At 36.1% G+C, this 21,592-nt stretch overlaps 1 protein-coding gene across 1 annotated transcript; it reads right to left on the bottom strand.

Moving 5' to 3' along the window:
- Positions 1 to 20,535: 20,535 nt before the first annotated feature.
- On the bottom strand, positions 20,536 to 21,156 carry LOC144980642 (uncharacterized). The gene has a single exon (XM_078928322.1). The coding sequence runs from the start codon at positions 21,154 to 21,156 to the stop codon at positions 20,536 to 20,538; it is 621 nt and encodes a 206-aa protein (XP_078784448.1).
- Positions 21,157 to 21,592: the final 436 nt, after the last annotated feature.

Raw genomic sequence — 21,592 nt, 5'->3', positions numbered from 1 at the left:
AACACAAAGGAATTAGTATTCTGTTGAACAAAATTTGAACTCAATTTCTATTGTTCTAATTAAGCTCTGAAAAAGTCTGAATGCAACATTGTTAGACAAAGCAAAAAACAAAAGTACGCAATAGTTGGGACGATTTAAAGCTTATATTCTTCACAAAGGTACGCGTCTCCGCTGGGAACCCTAGCTTCCACCACAAAACATAAGCATTGAGCACGAGAGGACGAGGACGAAGACATTTTTATTTTTCAAAATGTTAAAGTGATAAAGTAGGGCAGCAGATACTGCTTTAAGATAAAGATCGGAAAAAAAGTGTGTATGAAAAGGTGCCAGACTCAACAAAAATGCGATAACTTTTTGGGATGTTTTTTTTTCTTGTATTTTTCTTTCTTGATTTGTCTAGCACTGTTTCATACACACTTTTTAAAATCTTTAGCTTACAGAAGTGCCTGCTCCCTATTTTCTCACGCTTGTCCTAAATAGAAAATCAAGTTTTCGATGTTGTAAGAGAACTCCATGATGTTGTTCACTTAGCCACGGAGAGATATCATTTTCTCCATTCAAAATGCTTCTGGAAACATTTATAGTAGACGGACCCCGTTCAAAGTTTGAAATCTAATTAGGGTTATAAAGAAGAAGAAGAAGAAGAAGAAGAAGAAGAAGAAGAAGAAGAAGAAGAAGAAGAAGAAGAAGAAGAAGAAGAAGAAGAAGATATCCTTTAGAGTAATAAATAAATCTGACGGATAATATTAATTTGTCAGTCTACTAGCTGGCTTGCTGGCCAAACGGCCGCTTCGTCAGTGTGTGTGTTGTATTGACACGAAATGAGATAAAGATTTATCATAAACTTTTTTTTCTTTTTTTTTTTCTTTTTTTTTCTTTTTTTTTTTTTTTACATGAAACGGCAGGACTATGTTAGGCCCGTCACGGTGTTGACTTTGAATGGGAGCTTCAACACCTTAGGCGATTCAGACAAATGCCGCTCTGCCTCCAATGATCATAAAGAAATGAATTAATTAAATTGAGTGAATAACTGGGAGCGAGGAAGAAATGAAAGATAGCGTTTCACGCAGAGTTCTTGATCGGAACTCTTTTGTTTGTGGAGATATATATTATACAAAGTTCGCGTGAATTTCCCCGCTGGGGCTTATTGGTTTATTATAGTTTATTATCATTGTTATCTGTTTTAAAATTTTAACATTTTTCCCTCATTCTCTTTACCTTTTTTAGACATTAATTAATATTTTGAAAACATTCTGAGGTGGCCGATTTAGAAATAATATAGTATTCAATACTGGCCCAAGCGTATTTTAACGTTTGGGTGTTTGCTTGATATTAGGATAGAAAGTTTGGGGGTTTAGAGAATTGAAAAGGATGTTTTTCTTTTAATTTAGGAGAGAAGAAAAAGTGAAAAGCAGCCGTGTATATTATTGGGTTTATTAAATCAGACACCCGAACAGTCTAAATCTTTAATGTGCTGCATCTAGATAAATAAATAAAAAGTAAGCAAGGTGAAGGATAATCATGGAAAACATCGATTAAGGTAGTCCTATGATTCGAGGAGACCCAGGCCCGATTTTCGGAAACTAGAGAGGAAATGTGGGGTAACCCGACTCAAACGCATGATGAACTGTGTCCCAGTAAACAAATCGAATGAAATCCGACAGCCCTTGTGCTTAGCTTCCTTGATTTTGGAAGGAGGCTACGAGACGAGATGGAAGTCAATTTGGAAGAGTACCATTTTTCGGGGCGGGGACGTCGTTACCTCAGAACTGAGAAAGCTGCTTCCCGGGTTTTGAACAAAACGAGGCATGGGATGGTGGACAACTGATAACCGCTTTTACCCATCTCAACGGCAGCCACTCTGCATCAGGGGGTTGGAAATGGTTCTGAGACCGCAGATCATCTGGTTGAACATTGCATTGGCACGCGGCAACCGGCTGCGGAAAAGTCTTTGCGAAATGGGTAGATTGCCATAATGTCATTGTGCAACCGTTAGAATCCGCAGCTGTTGTGTCAGCACACTCTTAGAGACAGGTACCTGTCAATTTGGCTTATGTGTTAATATGTCTTTCTCAGGGACTGTATTTTAGAATCTAAATAATATATTTTTGATTTTTAAATTCATTAACTCACGTATCGTTCAATTTTGATATGTCAGCGTAACTAATTGTCATTTTAAAACAAAGCAACTTTTTATTAAAGAGTGAATGTAATGAAAGAAAAGTTCAAAAGTCCATACGGAGTATTGTGAACTCCACGAGACTTTTGAATATGTGACGGTGTGTCCTAATATACCAGAGTTAATAAATGACTGTCTTGTGCTTCCTAATGAACTATAAGACAATTTTAGAATATTTGAGAAATCCATTGTGTATACCTAATACAAAAGATAGAAATGTTGTCATTGCATTTGATTGATTTTAATGAGCTATTGCTGTCAGAAGTTTATATTCTTTGTAATCAAAATTCTGTTTTTTAAAGTACTTTTCGGATTTTATTGTAATTTGAAGCTTCGATCCGAGTGATCATCTTGGGAAATGAATTATCTCTTGATACAATGCATCATCATGATTATAATTGATGATATTCATTTCAGGATACATGTCAGAATACTGAAAGTTTGCAGCAAGTTCAACTGGACTAAAGTAAACAATAAAAGACTCAAGTAATGAGAGACGTCAAAGAAAGATCTAGTGCCTATTATATGGAAATCTTCAGGAAGATATTCAAGAATTGACGTACTTGGGCAGTAAACTGACAATACATGATGATTATAATGAAGAGATCAAAACCAGAATCCTTGCGGCAAACCAAACAATTATTTTCCTTAAACAAATTTGGAGAGCAACGGTATTGTATTCCCAAACTAAAATCAAGATTTTGAAAAGAGTAATGCCCTGAGCGTTTTGCTATATGGATCAGAATGTTGGAAGATCACAAAAAGAATCATCCAGAAATCTGAGGTATTCCAAAACAAATCTTACGACTAATCTTCAAGATCTTCTGGCCAAATACAATCTAAAATAAGAACCTGGGAGCTAAAGCGGAGGTCTAGTTTCTGACGAGTCTCATCACAAAGGAGAAGATGGCTATGGTTGGGGCATGTCTGTCGCATACCTGAAGAAACACTGGCAATGAATGTAGTTGACACTCCAAGGAAAGAGGAAGCGAGTCCGCCCCAAGGAGCTATGAGGAGGCGTATAGTGGAGATGAACCTGAAGCAGAGAGGTGGCCCAAAGAATAGCAGCTGACAGGACCAAGTGGAGATCTCCTGCATCGCCTCAAGTGCCAGTAGGCACGGAGAGAATAGAGTGAGTGAGTGATCGTTAACTTCTTAACCATCATATTTCCTATAAAAAGCGCCGCACCATAATATCAGTATTGTTATGACAATAATCTTCAGAACCAATGGTGTCATAAAATCATCGTTTTTAATATCGGAAAGCGTAACAAATATGATACTTTTCCATTGTATATAATGTGTATTACGGCAATTTACACAATCATCCTTTGTGATCATCATCATCATCATCATCATCATCATCATCATCATCATCATCATCATCATCATCATCATCATTATCATCACCATCATTATCATTGTTTCCAAATGCACTTTAATCTTTTATTGTTATATTTTGTTTATTTCTTTCTTTGATTCTTGATGTTCGTTTCGATTTGATTCGCTTTGTTTTCTTTTGTGTGTGCGTGTTTTTTTTTTTGTTTTTTTTTTTGGGGGGGGGGGGGGGGGGGGGGGGGGTTGGGGGTGTTGCTGGTTTGTTTGTGTGTGCGAGTGTGTGTGAGTGTGTGTGTGTGTGTGTGTTTGTTTTTGTCTTGAATTATCTCATCTACGAATTTCTCATCCAACTTTTCTCCATGACTTTCTTTTCCTTTCTTTTTGTTTTCTTTCTATAACCCCTCCCCCCCCCCCCCCCCCCCCCCCCCCCCCCCCCCCCCACCGCCCTCCTATCATTTCCCCATTCCTTTTCCCAACCATAATAATAGTAGTTACAATTTTGATCAAAATGAGAAGAAATCAAGAAACTCAATTCTTCGACCGAACAGCACACTCGGCATTTATTGTCCATCTTTGGCTTTCTAACATTAGAACCCGAAAACGTCGTCGTTGATCTAAATCTTTAGCGACACATGCAGAAAAATGAAATTTACAGTTATTCGACCTAGAAATGAAAAAGGGTGAACCTTTCCCATTTCAAATACTTCAATATCTTTAAAGCATATTTTTTAAACCCTACACACCAATCCGCTTGCACGTATCTAGGCAGAACGACATTTAAACTTTTCTTCAAAAAAGCATTCGTTTCATTTGTTTGGGTTTTGATTTCTTTTAGGTTTTGTTTTGTTTTGTTTGTATTGTCTTTATCCTATCTAATTGTTTGTTTTGAAGACACAGAATAAAATGTTCGAAATTGTTTATTTTTAATTTATTTTTCCAAATCAACTGTATATCTCTTTAATATTTACTGACAAATTATGAATCGCTAAGATATAACTTGTGTCATTTCCCAAATTCCTAAATACAATCTCGATAGCAATTGTGTGCGAGCTTGTGTTGAGATTACAAAATCCTGATGAAATGAAAATTGTTTCAAATGTTCACTAGACATCCAGATACTCCTATCCAGCATTCTTTCAAGCTGTCAACGTTGTCGATTCTTGATGAAGGCTAATTTTAGAAACATGTTACTGATTTTTTTCTTCGTACGATAATAAAGCATTCCTCACATCGGTCAGAGTCAAAACTGTGCCTCTCAATATTGTTTCTATGTGATTTGGCGTACCTTTTTTATTTCTATTATAGAAATTGCTGAAATTTAGTTTTGCTGGAGATTGAAATATATTTATAATAATTCACACGTTGTATTGGTCCTGTTTGGGATTTTTCTTCTCTTATTATCAATTTTGATATTGATCAAGTAATTCGTTTTTACGGAGCTCGCTGTTTTATGTAGCACTGCATTCTTCACCTACAACGCTCCGTTAAATAGTCGAGCACTCTAAAGATCCGGGCATCAATCTCTCACGATATATATATATATATATATATATTATATATATATATATATATACATCTGTGTGTGTGTGTGTGTGTGTCCGTGTGCGTGTGTGTATATATACTAAGAGGTAAAGCGAGTAAGAAATACATATGAAGCAAAATTACCTTTCAAGACTAATGAAATGGACGGAAACAGCAACTTGCACTCTTACTGGATCGAATCCACCGTAAGAGGGAGGTCAATACGTACAAAACGATCCCCAACCAATCAGCAAACCAATCAATCAGTCAATCAAACAATCAATCACTCAAATTACAAACACACGAATGTCTTTTAAAAATCCCAATATAAAAAACAAACAAACAAACAAACAAAAACAAATAAAACAGGGGAAATGGATAATGACAACGTAATTAGGGGATCTATGATTTGTTTCAGTCTTTTGACATAATATTAAATACCGCGATCAATTACCAAAACACAAAACACATTCCGACATAGTGGCGTTTTTAAAGATCTGTTGGATTTATTTTCCTTTAATTTGTAAATCAATGACCCAAACAATATTGTTGTTCATAACTCGTAATATATCCAAACTGATGAACACAATCAGTGTAAAACACATTCTCCTCATACAATGGTTGTGGATACCTAGACTGTCCATTAAATATTATTTACTTTACTCTCAAGGATAATTTTGAGGCAAAACCTAATTACGTATAATATTATAATATTAGCTATTATAGTTCCATCCAAAGAAAAAAATTATACTTTCAGTATAGTATTTCCGAGACTGCAAATACAATATATTATTCTACGGCTAAATTTGATAATTTCAAAAATCTGAAATTAATGATGCATATTTTTAATACATTTATATCTTTCGTCAGTTATTTGTTTTGCCTTTGGACCATTTAGTATCTTACTGCACACTACAAATATGACGTCACAGAATGGACCCCCGGTTTAAAACTGGATGAATGGTCAGTCTGTTGCACATACTTACACCATATCTTGTTTTAACTTCGGTCAGAACAATTTTGCTTCAAACATCGATAGGTTAAGATGGCATTAAATTTGTCAAAATTGATATTAAAAGTGCTACTGTGTTGTAAACGTTCATTACAAATATTTAACAAATGTATCTATTATCTTTTATATTAGATTTTAATCTGTAAAATTTATACAATTATTTATTATTATATATAAAGTTAAAAGAAAACTATCAAAGGGAGATAATGGTACTGGCAATGACTGTTGCTACTCGTTTTATTTTATATTATTTGTTTTGGTTATTTTTTAATCCAAAAAAAAGTTATATTTTTAGGGTCTATTTCCATCTTGCCCAATTTTGCCAAATCCAAATTTTACCGTTACTCATGTAATAATGGAAGCTAATGTATGACCATTATGTTAGACTGTGCAGAATTTATCTATTTTTAAATTGATATCCTGCATGAATTCAGTTTTTTTATTGATGCATTCGCCTACTAACCATTTTTTTTCAGCGGCAAGCCTCCAATAACCGTTACACTGTGAGAACGTCCTACAGTTTTTGGCGTTTACCTTCAGAGCTCGGTCCCAAAATATGACTCGGTTCAAGGATGATCATGGTTGCAGAGTGAAAGGTGAACTTTGTTTTTCATTTGTTTTATTGTGCAAAAATAAATAAATAACTTTAAAAGACAACAAAAAGTAGAATTATCAAAAAATATCAATGACAACTTTTATCAACTTTTTTGGTTCGTTTCATTTTGACGAGTAGATGGGTTTTTTTTTTTTAATTTTGGCTTTGTTGTTTTTTTCCCCCTTCTTTTTGGGTTTGTTGCTGTCGTTTATATATCTTTTAAATTCATATTTCTATATTTTCCTGTTGTGATGTTGTTTTTCTTAAAATCAAGTATTAAAAATGACATTTTAGCAAGGAATAAAAAAAGAAAAATTCTATTATATTCCATTCTCATTCCTTGGACGTCCTTGGTATATATGACTGAGACCCATCCTCGATAAAATATATTACGATCTTCACGTATTTCTAATGTCCCACCCGTACGTATGATCATCATTTCCCTCGCGTTCAAACCCCTCGCGTGTTTCCCTTGATCTTTTGTTCGACTGTCATACCACCGATCACCCCTGCATTCTTTAGGATTTTCCCAATGGAAATACGCTCAAGGAATCATCAGGATTCAGCGCTCTGCGGTCCGCGCTCGACTCGACAGCTGGAACAAAAGACTCGAACACGTTAGGGCCTGCGAGGCGTTGAAGAGAAAACACCGGCCATTTCTTTTCATCTCGGTCAATCAACCATAAAGTCGAAATATTTTTTCCCTGCTGATTATCAATACAGCACTCGAAACCTCAACACGAGAAGAAGACTGCGTAGCTACCGACAAGACTTGGGAACTTAGTAATAAATAAAGTATAGTTATCGCCACGGATTGCTGATGGTGGATTTTTTAAATAAATCTTCATTGCATTTTTGGTTTCTTTTCGTTATAACATTATTTTCTTTTTTTTTTCTGTTCTAATAATGTTTTTTGGGGGGTTTTTATTTGCTTGTTTTCGGGGTTTTAAAAAAAATGTGTTTGTGTTGTTTTTGTTGTTGTCCTTGTTGTTGTTGTTTTGTTTTTAAATTTTTGTTTTGTTTTCTTTAGCTTTGATTTTATTTGTTGACTCGTGGATGGTGGCGGTGGCAGCAATTTTACCATGAAACTTAAAGCGAGTTGAGTTTGGTTACCATTTTGATATTAGTTGTGGATGTAGTCTAAATCATAGTAATATTATCATATACAGCTGAAAATAGTGGGTAAATAGATACGAATAAGAGAAAAAGAATGAAGTCACCCCCAAAACAAGGCATAATAAATGATGCGTGAAATTATCGAAGCGTGAACCGGGTGTTTGTTGACGGTCTTGAGTCTTGTGGAGATTTTTGACGATCTTTAAGTAATTGCTTTTTTGACGTTCTTCTATTCATTTCTTCATGGCGGTAGCCTTTGAAACTGTCCAACGGCCAACACTCCATTGTGTTATTGCCATTATGTATTTCCAACTATTATTCTGCTCTATTTTATTTAGATCTATTCTATCACCGTACATCGGCCATCGGTCAGGGGTGTCAATGGAAATAGAATAATGCACGCCTACCTTGGACTTGTTACATAGGGACTCTGGGCTTGTTTTGAAAACTTTTAAATAACGTGGGATAAAACAGACGTGCTGGGTTGATTATCAAATACAATCGCCGGACATCCTTAATCTGATAATCTATTTAATCTATTTCTATTGCATGCTGGGGTCTATTTTGGTCTTTTATATTGAATGAATAGTTGTTAACCTCTGTGATCTACCTGGGAGTAATTCCCTTTTTCAATGGATTGTTGTTAGCTGATTGAATAAATTATTGTTCGCTCTGTTCTTTCTCAGAGTATGCAATATTTGTGTGTGTGTGTGTGTGTGTGTGTGTGTGTGTGTGATTGTGTACGTCATTTTACTCGCTGTTATCAATCTTCATATTTATATTATTGTAATATAAAGGTATTTTATTTTGTCCTAATACAACTCGGAAAAATATAAGGATGTTACGTAGGAGGAAGAAGGGAGTGGCGACATGATTTAAATCTTTGAATAATTACGAAGAAACATTGAACTTCAGAGTGTGTGTGTGTGCATATATATACACAGACTCAGAAGTTCAATGTATCGTCGTAATTATTCAAAGATTTAAATTAAGTTGCCATATATATGCCATATGTGTGTGTGTGTGTGTGTGTGTGTGTGCGTGTGTGGGTGTGAGTCGGTGTGCATGTATGTTTATCTTGGTCAGACTTAGTAGCAATCATCTGCCAATAAAAGAGCTACGTCGGAGATACTGGCAAGCGACATGTTTAGCAAACATCTGGGGTCCATTGGAAACGATTATGCCACTCATAGATTATATGATTCTAGTGGCTTGTCTGTTGTTTAAATGAAATGTTGTGGACACATATTTTGTGGTGTTCATCTTCAAATACCATTGGTCGAAATATTCCATTTTATCAATCATTCAATCAATACATTGCCTAATAAAATCAATAAATGCATAGGATTCATGACCTAATTGGACCATCATTAAATCAATCACATATTATATATATATATATATATATATATATATATACATATATATATATATATATATATAATGATCAATAGTCGACAGATTTAATGAATCAATTAATGTATCTGTCTATAGAACTATCAATCGATCAATGCTCTACATATTTATACCACTATTCATATTCCATACAAAAATCAATCAATCAGTCAATCAATTTATCCATCAATTTCTCTACATGTATGTCTATCAACCGACTAATACTCGACATATTAATATCACTACTCACATACCACAGATAAACCAATTAATCAATCAATCAAATGTCCATTGATCAATTATTTAAAAAATATAAATGCAAAAAATACTCATTGCTAATTTGACCTAATAGTGTCGCAAGCACTGAAAAACATCCCGTAAGAGCAAACGAGTAAACCCATTAGTAAATCAAGGAAAATCTTTTTGTACACTTAATATAATCATTCACACTTGAGTCGAGTGTTACTCAAGGAAGCAAATACAAAGCTTATCCAGTCAATGAACACGCTCAGTGTGGCTTAACCAGTCACGAGATGAGACGCTCAGCTTACCGATCGACCGTTACGCCATATAAAAGTTAACTCTAAAACGGCGGGCGAAATTGAAATTCACCATTTTGTATTGAAGCTTGATAGAAATATAAGCTGATCAAATCATTGACCCCCCACCCCCCCCCCCCCCACCCCCACTCCTCCCCCCCCCCACCCCCACTCCTCCCCCCCCCCTCCCCCTCCCCCCCCCCCCCCGCACACACACACACCCGCCACACCCACCCATCCGTCCACATACCTACTTCATGTATAAAACCACCTACCCACCTACTACCTTTTCAAGATTAATAATTTCCAACGGTTGTTGATTTATCCCCATTTTACTGTCATTTCGTTTCGTTATTTCATCCATTTCCCCGGTGTCACCGTTCCATATTTTTATATCATTATTATTATTATTCCGATTTCCCTTTGCAATGTTTCCTATGGAAGCCTTTACGACTCTTGGGACTTCACGGATTCTTTTTAATGGCTTAATCTTTTGTTGCCGGTTTTAATATTTCAATGGATTCTATGTTTGCATTCGCATGCGTTTACTTTGCGTGGCTTGCCGAATACAAAAGCCGGTTTTCATTAGTAGTTGTATCCTACGGGATCGTTAAGTACGACGTGATACACCAGAGAAATAATAAATAATTTTTGATCCTGTTCATTATGGATGGCCAAACGGTGGCTTGTTGTCTTACCGATGTGGGTGTCGGCAAAGTTTATACAACTAATGATCATGATATTTGTTGTTGTTGTTGTTGTTGTTGTTGTTGTTGCTCTTGTTGTTGGTGATGATGATGATGATGATGATAATGATGATGATGATGATGATGATGATGATGATGATGATGATGATAATGATGATGATATTGTTGTTTTTGCTGCTGCTACTGTTGTTGCTATTTTTGGTTGGTTAGTAAGTTATTATTTTTCTTATCAATAAATTCGCCATATTCTCAATTCTTAACACAATGTTTTGTTGATAAAAGAGAAACCCGAAGCGTCCATTTTATCTGTTTTCCTATATTGAATTGAAGCTTACATTCAATTTCACATCGTTATTTATAACCATTATATCCTAACCTGATGAAATATATCAAATCTGAAAACAGTGAGATATGAATTGCTAAAGCGCCATTGTCATTTAGATACCACAAACATTATAACTGTTTTGCTCCCCGACCTTCCTGAGCTTCCACAACAGACAAGTAAAGGAATGATGAATGAATAAATAAATAAGTTTAAAAATTATGTGAACATTTATAAAGCCCAATTGCACGGGTTTTATCATCCTCAACGCGCTTGATAATGCTTCATATTCTCAATTGGAAATGTTTCCACTTCATACAGTACAACTGGCCTCTTAGTCGTCCTTGAAAGTCTGCATTTACAAGCATAATTTAATTTTTAAAATAATTTGCCGTCTTTAATATTATTCCAACATTGTGCTTGTTCCGTCGTCTTCTCAAGTTATCAATGTTGACAGTCTCCAGTATGACCAATATCACGTGCAGAATTTTCAACGTCAACAAATCTAAAAATTAATTTCAAGATATGGTGACATTAGTATAATGATATAAAATTGTTACCTGAAGAGAGAAAAGTCGAATAAATTTGCCTAAAAATAATGTCATCAAATTGTGTTTACTTCGATGAGGGTTGAGGTTGTATGGGTATGGCCTATTATACTTTTGGAAAGTATAGAAACGAGTTTGCAATGTCCTAGACCTCTGGCTGAGGACCGACCATTACAAGAGATGAACATAGTTCAAAATCATGAGCTGCTGTTACAATGAAAGGTCTGGTAAAATTTGGAAAGGAAAAAAGACCCGCATACCATGAAAAAATATGTGTAATTTTGTAAATTTTTTCAATATTTACTTTCTTCTACACATCACAAAAATGAAATATGCTCATCTCAGAAAGCTTCAGGTCAGATTTACCATTAGGTCAGACTGTCTTCTCTCTTACCATATCCTGTTTAAAATGAGTACACGGCCATTATCGAAAAAAAATGTAAAATCGAAAGAATACCTTTATTCCACCTCTCAAAGTAATTTTCTTAGATATTTCATAACAGATAAGTTTTAAAAAGCATTATTTTGCAACGAATTCACGTTATCTGCAGAGGTCATTTAATTCAGGAAACGATTGGCTTTTTGATCATCAAAACATATCAGACATCACGTGGAATTCCCTTTTTTTCGCCGTTCGCCGACCCCTCAATCAGCCTACCCCTGCAAGATATCGACATCACTGAATCAAAACATTGCTTGTTACTAAAACAATTTGATTCGTTTGTCAAAAGAAAGAAACAGATAATTTTCACATAAAAGAAATAAAGCGTTTCCTTTGATAAATTGAAATTAACTTTAATTTAGAATTGAAATAATCCAACAGTAAATGCAAATTCCTTTTGAATCAGGTCAAATTTGACAGTTCAGGGTAACATTACACACATCTTTGCACTGTAGACCAGGGACCGTTTTCATGAACGCGTAATAGCGCTTAGTTTCTGACTTTACTCAATGACTTGAAAAATATCGGATTTCATGTGAGCTGATTAAGCAAGTCCGGGATTAAAATTACGGTATCTTGGGACTAAGTTTTGCCAAATTTTAGTCAATTGCCGAGGCAAGAATTCATGCTTTAGTCTGAGTCTAGTTACTAGGAGACGTCATAGCGTCAAAATAGCAGCTGATTTTAGATTGAGTACGCTTCGATTCGGAAAGAAAATACGTCAGTTGCTAATGGCAGAGGCAAGAAATGTCCTGTTCCATTGACACTGGCTTTAAAAAAACTATAAGATAAGTGCAGATAGTCGAAAGTACACATTTTTGTGATTATAAACTAAAATAAACTAAATCTATCGTCTCGGATTTGAGAGTGAACAAGAGACTCCGAAATCGAAGGGTTTGCGTCGAAGAACAAACCAAAAAACAATTTTTTAGAAAGTATAGTGGAGACAAAAGTTATTCTGTTGACATTACAATTAACTGAAATAATGTGATTAATCAGAACACACTTTCTCTTTTGTGTAATTATTTGTTTTACTTTTGGTCCTCGTCTTAATGAAACTGCCATTGGCCTAAATATTATAGAATTGACATTCGACGATGGACATCATTGCAGTCTATAACAGTCGACAGTCAATGCTAATTTCCTCTTTGGAAATTGTTTGCGTTGCAAGTATGAAGGTGTGTGTGTGTCTTAGCTGCCTTCGTGTAGTAGAGAGGTGATGTTACCCACACAAAATAGCCGAATTAGTCACAGTCCTTACAACACCTACTTCTAGGCAAGAGACTAGCTAGTCAAAGACTAGAAAGCGTTTATGAATCCCATCTTTTTAGACACTTGCTTCGCTTGGGCTTAAGACTAGCTAGTCATTTATTAGACTAGTAAATTACTAAATCTAGTCCTCGTTCATGAAAACGGGCCCAGGTGTGTTGTTGATTGTAAGCCGGTGTCCTTGTTGCTGTGTTTTTGAATTCCCGCATAGAATAGAACTTATGTTATTATGTTCCTGCAAATCAATTTGATTATAGTGTTGAAGGCTTGATGTGCTCTTATGACGGTAATTTTTCTTATCTTGTTGGCAGCAGAAGATACACGTCAGATACAGGGGCGAATCGGGATCTCTGGACTTCGTTGGTCTTTTGCTGACGAATTTCTTGGACAGCTGTCCTGAATCGGTTGACTCAACGTTTCTGTTTTCGTTCTGACTTGAGAATAATTTTGGCCTTACTGTTCTATACTCTAGTTTTGAAATATTGTTCTTAGTGCTAAATTACTCAAAATATCCCCAATGGTTCGCCATTCTCCTACAGTTTTTTTCTTAGTCCGCCAGTATGAAATTTTTGACCCAAATAAAAACAATTTGTATTCATACGCTCCAAAAGATTATTTTTAATAACCAATCAGCTGTCTTTTAATCTTTATTTTAAGCCAACAGATTTAGTGAAAATATTCTGCAACCGTTGAATAAAATTATTTTTATTTAACGCGTTCAAAGCATTTATTCAACAATTGGGTATTTACTAATAAATGATCATGTTTTCCAGTGAGAAGGGCGCAATAAAGGCAATTAATTACAATCCGCCAAGCAGGTATTTTGTACTCCTTGAAATGGAACGCTGTGAGCATAGTAAATTAAACATCATGAAGCACATTGAGCATTGTGAAATCATAAAACTATGCAATATAATTTACAAATATGTATGGGTTCCTTCTGCAGGCAAGTTATATTAAACACAATATTTGTGACTAAGCGGCTCGTGTTACTAAATAACATTATGAAAATATAATGACGCCGGCTCTAGTTATGGTTAAGCATGTGAAAAATAATGTATGATACAATGTCAGACAAGGTAGTTAGTAATTGTAATATAAAAATTAATCGATTTAATAAATTTATTTTTTAAAATAGATCTAAAGACATTGTTCGTGTTCTTATCAGAATGCATTTACTAATAAGATATACATTCATGTGGCTCATCGGCCACTGGCATTCTATTGTTATAAATTACTGCTACCCACTGATTTACCTAATTATACCAAGTAAAACCTTTTTATTCACTCTACCATGTCCCTTTTTGCTACCACCCACCCCTATTGATGACTTTCAACTTTACCAAAACTTCTTTGTGTCTTTTTAGAAAAAATGTTTTTGCTTTAAATTCCAATGTGATAGGTACGGTGTCAGTACCGTGGCCATTTCCATTGAACCCATTAATGCTCAGGGTCCATGAGTACGATCCTATTGATAAAAGTCAATCAATAATCAAACCATTATGACGATGGTATGACATCCTTACCACCACCACCACCACCACCACAAACACTACCAAACGCCAAGCATCGATCTGCCATCCACATCACTGTGAAAGAAATATAAAAAAAATGTTGATTTTCAACTAACATAATAGCCAGAGAGTGCAGTGAAAATGGACCACACAAGTACGTCATCAATAGTCGACTTGGAATAGCTTTTATAAAACCATTAAAAATTTCATACTTTTCTTTTGTGTCTCCCCAACCTTTTTTCTCTTTTTTTTTTCAACCAGTTTAATGGCAATGCAATCCTCTGGGGTCATTTTAAAGCCCAGAAAAGGTAATGAGCTAGGATTAGATCAAAGGAAAAAGAAGTCGATTCCAACTGCCACCAATGCACCAATACATTAGTATATTGCTGCCGCACTAGAACAAAACCTCTTAAACTTTTGGCCAGAAAAAATGTTACCAAATCAATGGATTGAAATTCACCCCGATCGAGACTCGATCGATACAATAGGAAGATTTTTTTTCTAATCAAAAGGAAAAAAATGTGTTTTTTATTAATTTAATGTAGATTTTGGCTTTAGGTTGAACCGGACAATATATGGTGATACGTGTGACCACACGTCTTTATATCAGGTCGTGAGTATGACATTTTTTTCCGAATGACTATGTTATCTTGATGGCTCCATCCGTAGCCATCGATATGTACCAGCCTGGTCCTACCCAAAGAATCACTCTACCAAACTTGGCGATTATCACCAAATAAATTTTAAGTATTGAGTAGAGACCAAAGCAAGATCAGAATAATCCTATGATCCAAACAATTTTAATACTGAATTTTATCTTATTGTTACTTTGTTGTGGTGATTAATTTTTACAAGCTTCCCACGGCCCCGTTTGTAATTTGTCTAATTCACTCAGTCACCTTGGTCCCTTATGTTTACATCGATTTCTCATTACAATAAGTCAAGATGATAGGTATCAAACTATAAAGGTACGAAATGTAATTTCTGAAAACCAGGTTGCCATAATTTAGTCTTTTTATTTTTATTGTTTTGAAAGAAATGTTGCCAAATCAATCCAAATGCGGTCACTTAAACATTTCAAATTCCAAATCTTTTAATAAAAAAATAAACGCCGGTTACAAAAATCAGTTTGCATTGGACTAACTGTAGTTTGAAAATTCCATGACGGCCACTCTTCTATAGATATCCAGGTGTATCACACAAGCCAGTCTTATTAATTAATACAAATCATTTATTTAATGAGATAAACTTATTACTATGATGACACATAATATGAACAAACATACCTAAATGTGAAAAATGTGTACCACACTTCCAAAATAGAGTGTCATTCACAGTTCAACAATAAATTATAAGAGATATTTTTTAAAAAGTTTTAGAATGTCTTTTGTCTAGTATTTTCTTTCTGCTTTGCCTGGCAAATTAGCATAGACAACTTTTTATATTGTCATTAGCTGATTCTATAAGATGGAGCCAAACAAAGAATAAATATAGGAGAAAATTGACAGTCACAAGATTCAAGTCCTGTGTCGAATGGATTAAAATAGTAGGTAACGGTTAAAGTTCTCTTTTTCAGTCACTTCTCTATACAGCTAACCAAATCCTACTTTACCTTTAGATAAAGATGAATGCACTGCTCACAATCCCCTTCTCACCCCCCCCCCCCCCCCCCCCCCACTTCCGCTCCAAACCATTAACAACTTATTGCCACAAGAAAACATTCACAAAATTAAGACCCTCAATATCAATTGTCAATCAATCAAAAACGAATCTTTCCTTAAAATTGTTGACAGTCAGAGGCTAGTCATCATCATAGGTACTGATATGTGGCTTAATGGGTCAATACCAACCTGAAAATGTATCTATGAAACAGTGCCAGACAAAGCAGAAAGTAATATACAAGAAAAAAAAACCCTTTAAAATCAGCCAGCCTCGACAGGGGATCGAACCTCACACTTCCTAATTAGTGGTCAGACGTGGTATCATTACACAGAAGCTAACCGATAGTTGGGACGCCTATATTTTTACAATGGTAATCGTTTCCGCTGTGAACCATAGCCCACGTCATAATAAATGGACAACGAACCTGGGTGGAGGAATACGAATACATTATAGTGGTTCCATTTTGTTTTTATTGAAAATATTAAGATGACAAATAAATAAACAGAAAGAAAAATACAAGAAAAAAACATCCCAACATATTAATAACAACGAATACTTCCAACCCAACTACACGATGTGTTTTGCTCGACGTGTACATATATGCAGGTGTGACATCCGTATAACATATGGCTTAGATGTATTATATTTAAGAAATAAAAGAGTCAAGACATCATCTTTGTATTTAACGGTTAACGGGAAGTTACCTTTTTATTTAGATACTGGACAGAGTGAATACCCGAGTGAGTAAATACCCGAGAATGGGTAGTACCCGAGAATGGGTATTGTACATCACTAAATAATTATATCGATACCACACCACTCTCTCTCTCTCTCTCCATAAAAAAAAAAAATTAATGATTGAATTACATTATTAATTTTTGTCGCAGTAGTAGTAGTAGTAGTAGTAGTAGTAGTAGTAGTAGTAGTAGTAGTAGTAGTAGTAGTAGTAGTAGTAGTAGTAGTAGTAGTAGTAGTAGGTAACTATGGTATCTTAAGGATACCAAACAATTTTTTTTTTTTTGTTTTATCAGCATACTGCGATTAACTATGACTATTGGGAGTATTCTTAGATAATAAAGAAATAACAAATTAATTAACAAGAATTAATAATACTTGTAAAATACTAAATTAACCATCATTGTTTTTAATCTTGGGCTGGTATGCTGATAATCCGAATTGAATTTACCTATAATGTAAAAATGTGTGGGAAGATTACCTATGAAAAACCTAACAAAGAAATTGCAATCCTAATGATTGAATTTCATGATTGCCCTGGTAGCATTACTGGCTAACTACAACAGTGTTTGTGAATCTAGTGAATGTTGCATTGTTTGTGGTCGCTGTACAGTGCCTTATATGATCATCTCTCCTATGAGAGGAATTGCTTCTGCCTAACTGTATTTTGTTGGCTTTCGAACAACACGACCACTTATTGTAGTGTATGTAGTGCGTTTTGGTGAATGCGGGAGAACGATTGGGGGTGCCAGTGGGTCAGGGCGAGACTGAACTTGTGGTGAGCATGGGAGCTCGACCGGTGGTCTAGGAGTATTACCAAGCAGACCACTGTTTGTAGAATCCGTTGGACTTGGGGTGACTGGTTCGTGTGTTAGGCTGTTTGGTATGTTGATGATTGGGGTTTGTGGATATGGTTCCGCCGTTTTATCCGTAGTAGTTTTGGGTTGCACACTGGAATGTACGATTTGGTTGGCATGTCTGCGCCAGTATACATTCGGGGATATTTCAACATGGTACATAAGAGGAACTATAATATCGTGTATGACGCCATATTTCCACTGTTGACCCTGTCTATAGTCTCGAACGAAAACTGGATCGCCGATGTTAAATGTTCGAAGATTGGCTTGCGAACCACAGTTGACCTGGGACTGTTGTTTGTTGATTACTGTTGATTGGATGTTTGGTCTCAGAAGATCGGGATGTGAACGTAAAGTTCTGCCAAACATGAGGAAGGCAGGAGATTCACTAGTGGTGCTGTGTAATGCGTTCCTGTAAGCAAATAAGAATCTTGCCAGTTTTGTGTGTAAATTTCCTTTGTCATTCTTGGCGGCTTTCATTGCGTTTTTGAATGTTTTAACTGCTCGTTCAGCAAGACCGTTGGTTGCTGGGTTATAAGGTGCACTAAAAGTGTGTTTGATGCCGTTTGACTTTGTAAAGGATTTACATTCGTCTGATGTGAATTGAGGACCGTTATCACTTACAAGTTGTTGACATAGACCAAATCTAGCGAATAAACTGCTGAGATTGTTTATTGTTGTAGTAGATGTTGCATTAACGGTTGGACGACCTCTAACCATTTCGTATGTGCATCCACTACAATGAGGAACATGGGATCCATGAAGGGACCTGCATAGTCGATATGAAGGCGTAGCCACGGTTTATCTGGCCAGTGCCATGGATGAAGTGGTGCATGAGCTGGATCAGGTTGCGCATGAGCACAGCGCTCATATTCTTTGGTTATGTTTTCAATGTTTTTGTCTAACGATTGCCACCAGAAGTAGTTTCTTGCGAGAGTTTTCATCTTAACAACACCTAGGTGACCTGTATGAAGTGTTGAAAGAATTGTCTTGTGCAGTTTGACTGGAGGAACAACTCTGTACCCCCAAAGTAGACAATCTTGTTGGACAGATAGCTCATGCCGTTTTGAAGCGAACGGTCGTATTTCCGGAGTGATATTGTTGGGCCAAATGTCGCTTTTGAGGTAGTGTATTATTTTTTAAATGATTGGGTCTGAACGCGATTCTTTGGCTATGATAGAAGCATTAACCGGCAGAGAAGACATGATTTCGGAAAAGAAGATGTCAGTTTCTTATTCTTCTTCTTCTCGATGAGTTATGGTTGGTTGAATTGGTAATCGTGATAGTGTATCAGCGTTAGCATTTGCTTTTGAGTTACGGTATTGAATGGTGTAGTTGAAACCGGATAGGAAGATAGCGTATCTTTGCTGTCGTGCCAAAGACATAACTGGGATTCCCTTTTTTGGATTGAAAATATATTGGAGCGGTTTGTGATCGGTTATCAATGTGAATTTTCGTCCACACAGGTAGTTGTAGAACTTTTTGACACTCCATACCATTGCAAGTGCTTCTTTATCTAGTTGTGAGTATTTCTGTTCAGTCTTGTTTAAGGTACGAGATGCGGACGCGATTGGTCTTTCCTCCCCATTGCTGGTAATGTGAGACAATACGGAACCGATGCCATGAGGCGAAGCGTCAGAAGCAAGAGTGATTTGTAGTTCTGTATCATACTTAATGATTACTTGATCGGATGCAACCATTTTCTTTATAGCATTGAATGCATCCGTACAGGCGTTTGTCCATTTAAATGCAATATTTACTTGAAGTAAATCATAAAGTGGTTTGGCTATTTGTGCAATGTTATTTAGCCACTTGTGGTAGTAGTTAACCATGCCCAAAAATGACCGTAACTGGGATTTGTTTTCAGGAGGTGATGCGTTTACGACGGCTTGTATTTTGTCGTCTGTTTTGTGTAGACCCTTGGCGGATATTTTTATTCCACAGAAGATAATTTTGTCGTGAAAGAATGAGCATTTGTCGATGTTTGCTCTGAGTCCGAAGTCTTGGAGACGTTGAAGAACCGACCGAAGGTTTTTCAGGTGATCGACGTTGTCTTTTCCTGTGACGATGACATTATCCTGATTACATTGACATGGAAGACCTTGAAGTATTTTGTCCATGGTCTTCTGCCATATGGCAGGTGCTGACGTTATTCCGAACACGGTTATAAGAATATAATAAACCCTTGTACGTATTGATGGTGGTAATGTGTCTTGATGTCTAACCCAACTGTAATTGGTGATAGGCTTGGCGTATATCGATTTTTGAAAATTTTTCACCATGCTCGATACTGGCGAGCATATCTTCCAAACGTGGGAGAGTGTACTGTTCTGCATTTAGTACTGGATTGATAGTGACTTTGAAATCACCACAAATGCGGATATCTCCATTCTTCTTCAGAACCGGGACAATTGGAGTGGCCCATTCACTTTAAGTTATTTTTGTTAGAATTCCTTGTTTTTCTAAGTTGTTAAATTCCTGTTCTATTTTGGTTTTCAGTGCATATGGAACTGTCCTTGATTTTAAGAACTTAGGTTTGGCCTCTTCATTGAGGTTCAGGGTTGCGTTTATGCCCTTGACTGTTCCTATTCCCTGACTGAAGAGTTCTGGAAATAAATTTCGAAGCCGAATTCATCTTCTTCAATCGAGTGTACCTTGGATGTAGTTTTGGTCCGTCCTGGTTTATGGTGTTAAAGACCTTTTTTGAACGAATTTTTATTTGTTTTACTTTTGCATACAGATTGTATGTGGCCTGACTTGCCACACTTTTTGCAAGCAGCATCCCTAAAAAAGCATTCTGAGCGTTTGTGGTTTTCCACATGAGAGGCAGGGAGATAGCTTCTGCTTAGAAAAACGATTTTGGGTCTTGACAGCATGAAGGGATTCAGACGTTACACCGCCATGTAATTCAGCGGCATCCTTGGTTGCAGTTTCCATTACTAAAGCTAAATTAGCGGCAGTCTCGAATGTCAAGTTCTCCTGCAACAAGCGTTTCTGGATCGTCTGGTCTTTTAGACCACAGACAAACCTGTCACGAAGGGCTGTTGAAAGATTGTCATTGAAATTACAATGCTCTGACACACTCTTAATACTAGCAATGTATTGTGGTATTGACTCAGTCGACTGTTGATCACGTTTATGGAATTTATATCTCTCTATTATTTCTAATGGTGCTGGTGAGAAGTGGTGAAGTAAAGTCTCGCACAATTCTTCATACGGCTTCGCTGAGGGAAGGGCAGGTGCACACAGAGAGCGCAAGGTCTGATAGGTTTTAGGTCCTATAGATGAAAGGAGTAGGGTAGACTTCGCAATTGAAACATCATTTGCTACGATGTAAGCATCGAGCCTTTCCTTATAATTCCTAAAGGATTCTGCAGCCTCACTGAAAATGTCTGGCTTCGGCATTGTGAAGTCGTTTTTATGTATTAATATCTAATTTATTGAAATTGTTGAACTGACCTTTGAAGTAGTGGGTTTTTTTTACCTTTTACCTCGTCGCCATTATAACATCTGGGCTTAGATGTATTATATTTAAGAAATAAAAGAGTCAAGACATCATCTTTGTATTTAACGGTTAACAGGAAGTTACCTTTTTATTTAGATGCTGGACAGAAGTGAGGAAGTACCTGAGGATGGGTAGTAAGTACCCGAGAATGGGTATTGTCCATCAATAAATAATTATATCGATACCACAATCCACTTTGGTCCAAGTTAACATTGTTGTAATGGACAATAATTTGCGTCTTTTTTATATTTCTAATACAACAATAAGCCCATAAAAAATTGGATTATCAAACCTGCAAATAAGTGCACGTCGGTGTTGCTCCAATTTTAAAGAAAA

This window comes from Berghia stephanieae, chromosome 10 (assembly GCF_034508935.2).
Source record: "Berghia stephanieae isolate SIO BIC M18660-M18661 chromosome 10, UCSD_Bste_1.3, whole genome shotgun sequence".
In the NCBI taxonomy this organism is placed as follows: domain Eukaryota; kingdom Metazoa; phylum Mollusca; class Gastropoda; order Nudibranchia; family Aeolidiidae; genus Berghia; species Berghia stephanieae.
This window is presented reverse-complemented; position numbering and strand designations above follow the sequence as displayed.

Bases quoted from the DNA above. Each gene is read 5' to 3' on its own strand.
- LOC144980642 (XM_078928322.1), bottom strand. From the start codon at position 21,156: ATGCCGAAGCCAGACATTTTCAGTGAGGCTGCAGAATCCTTTAGGAAT.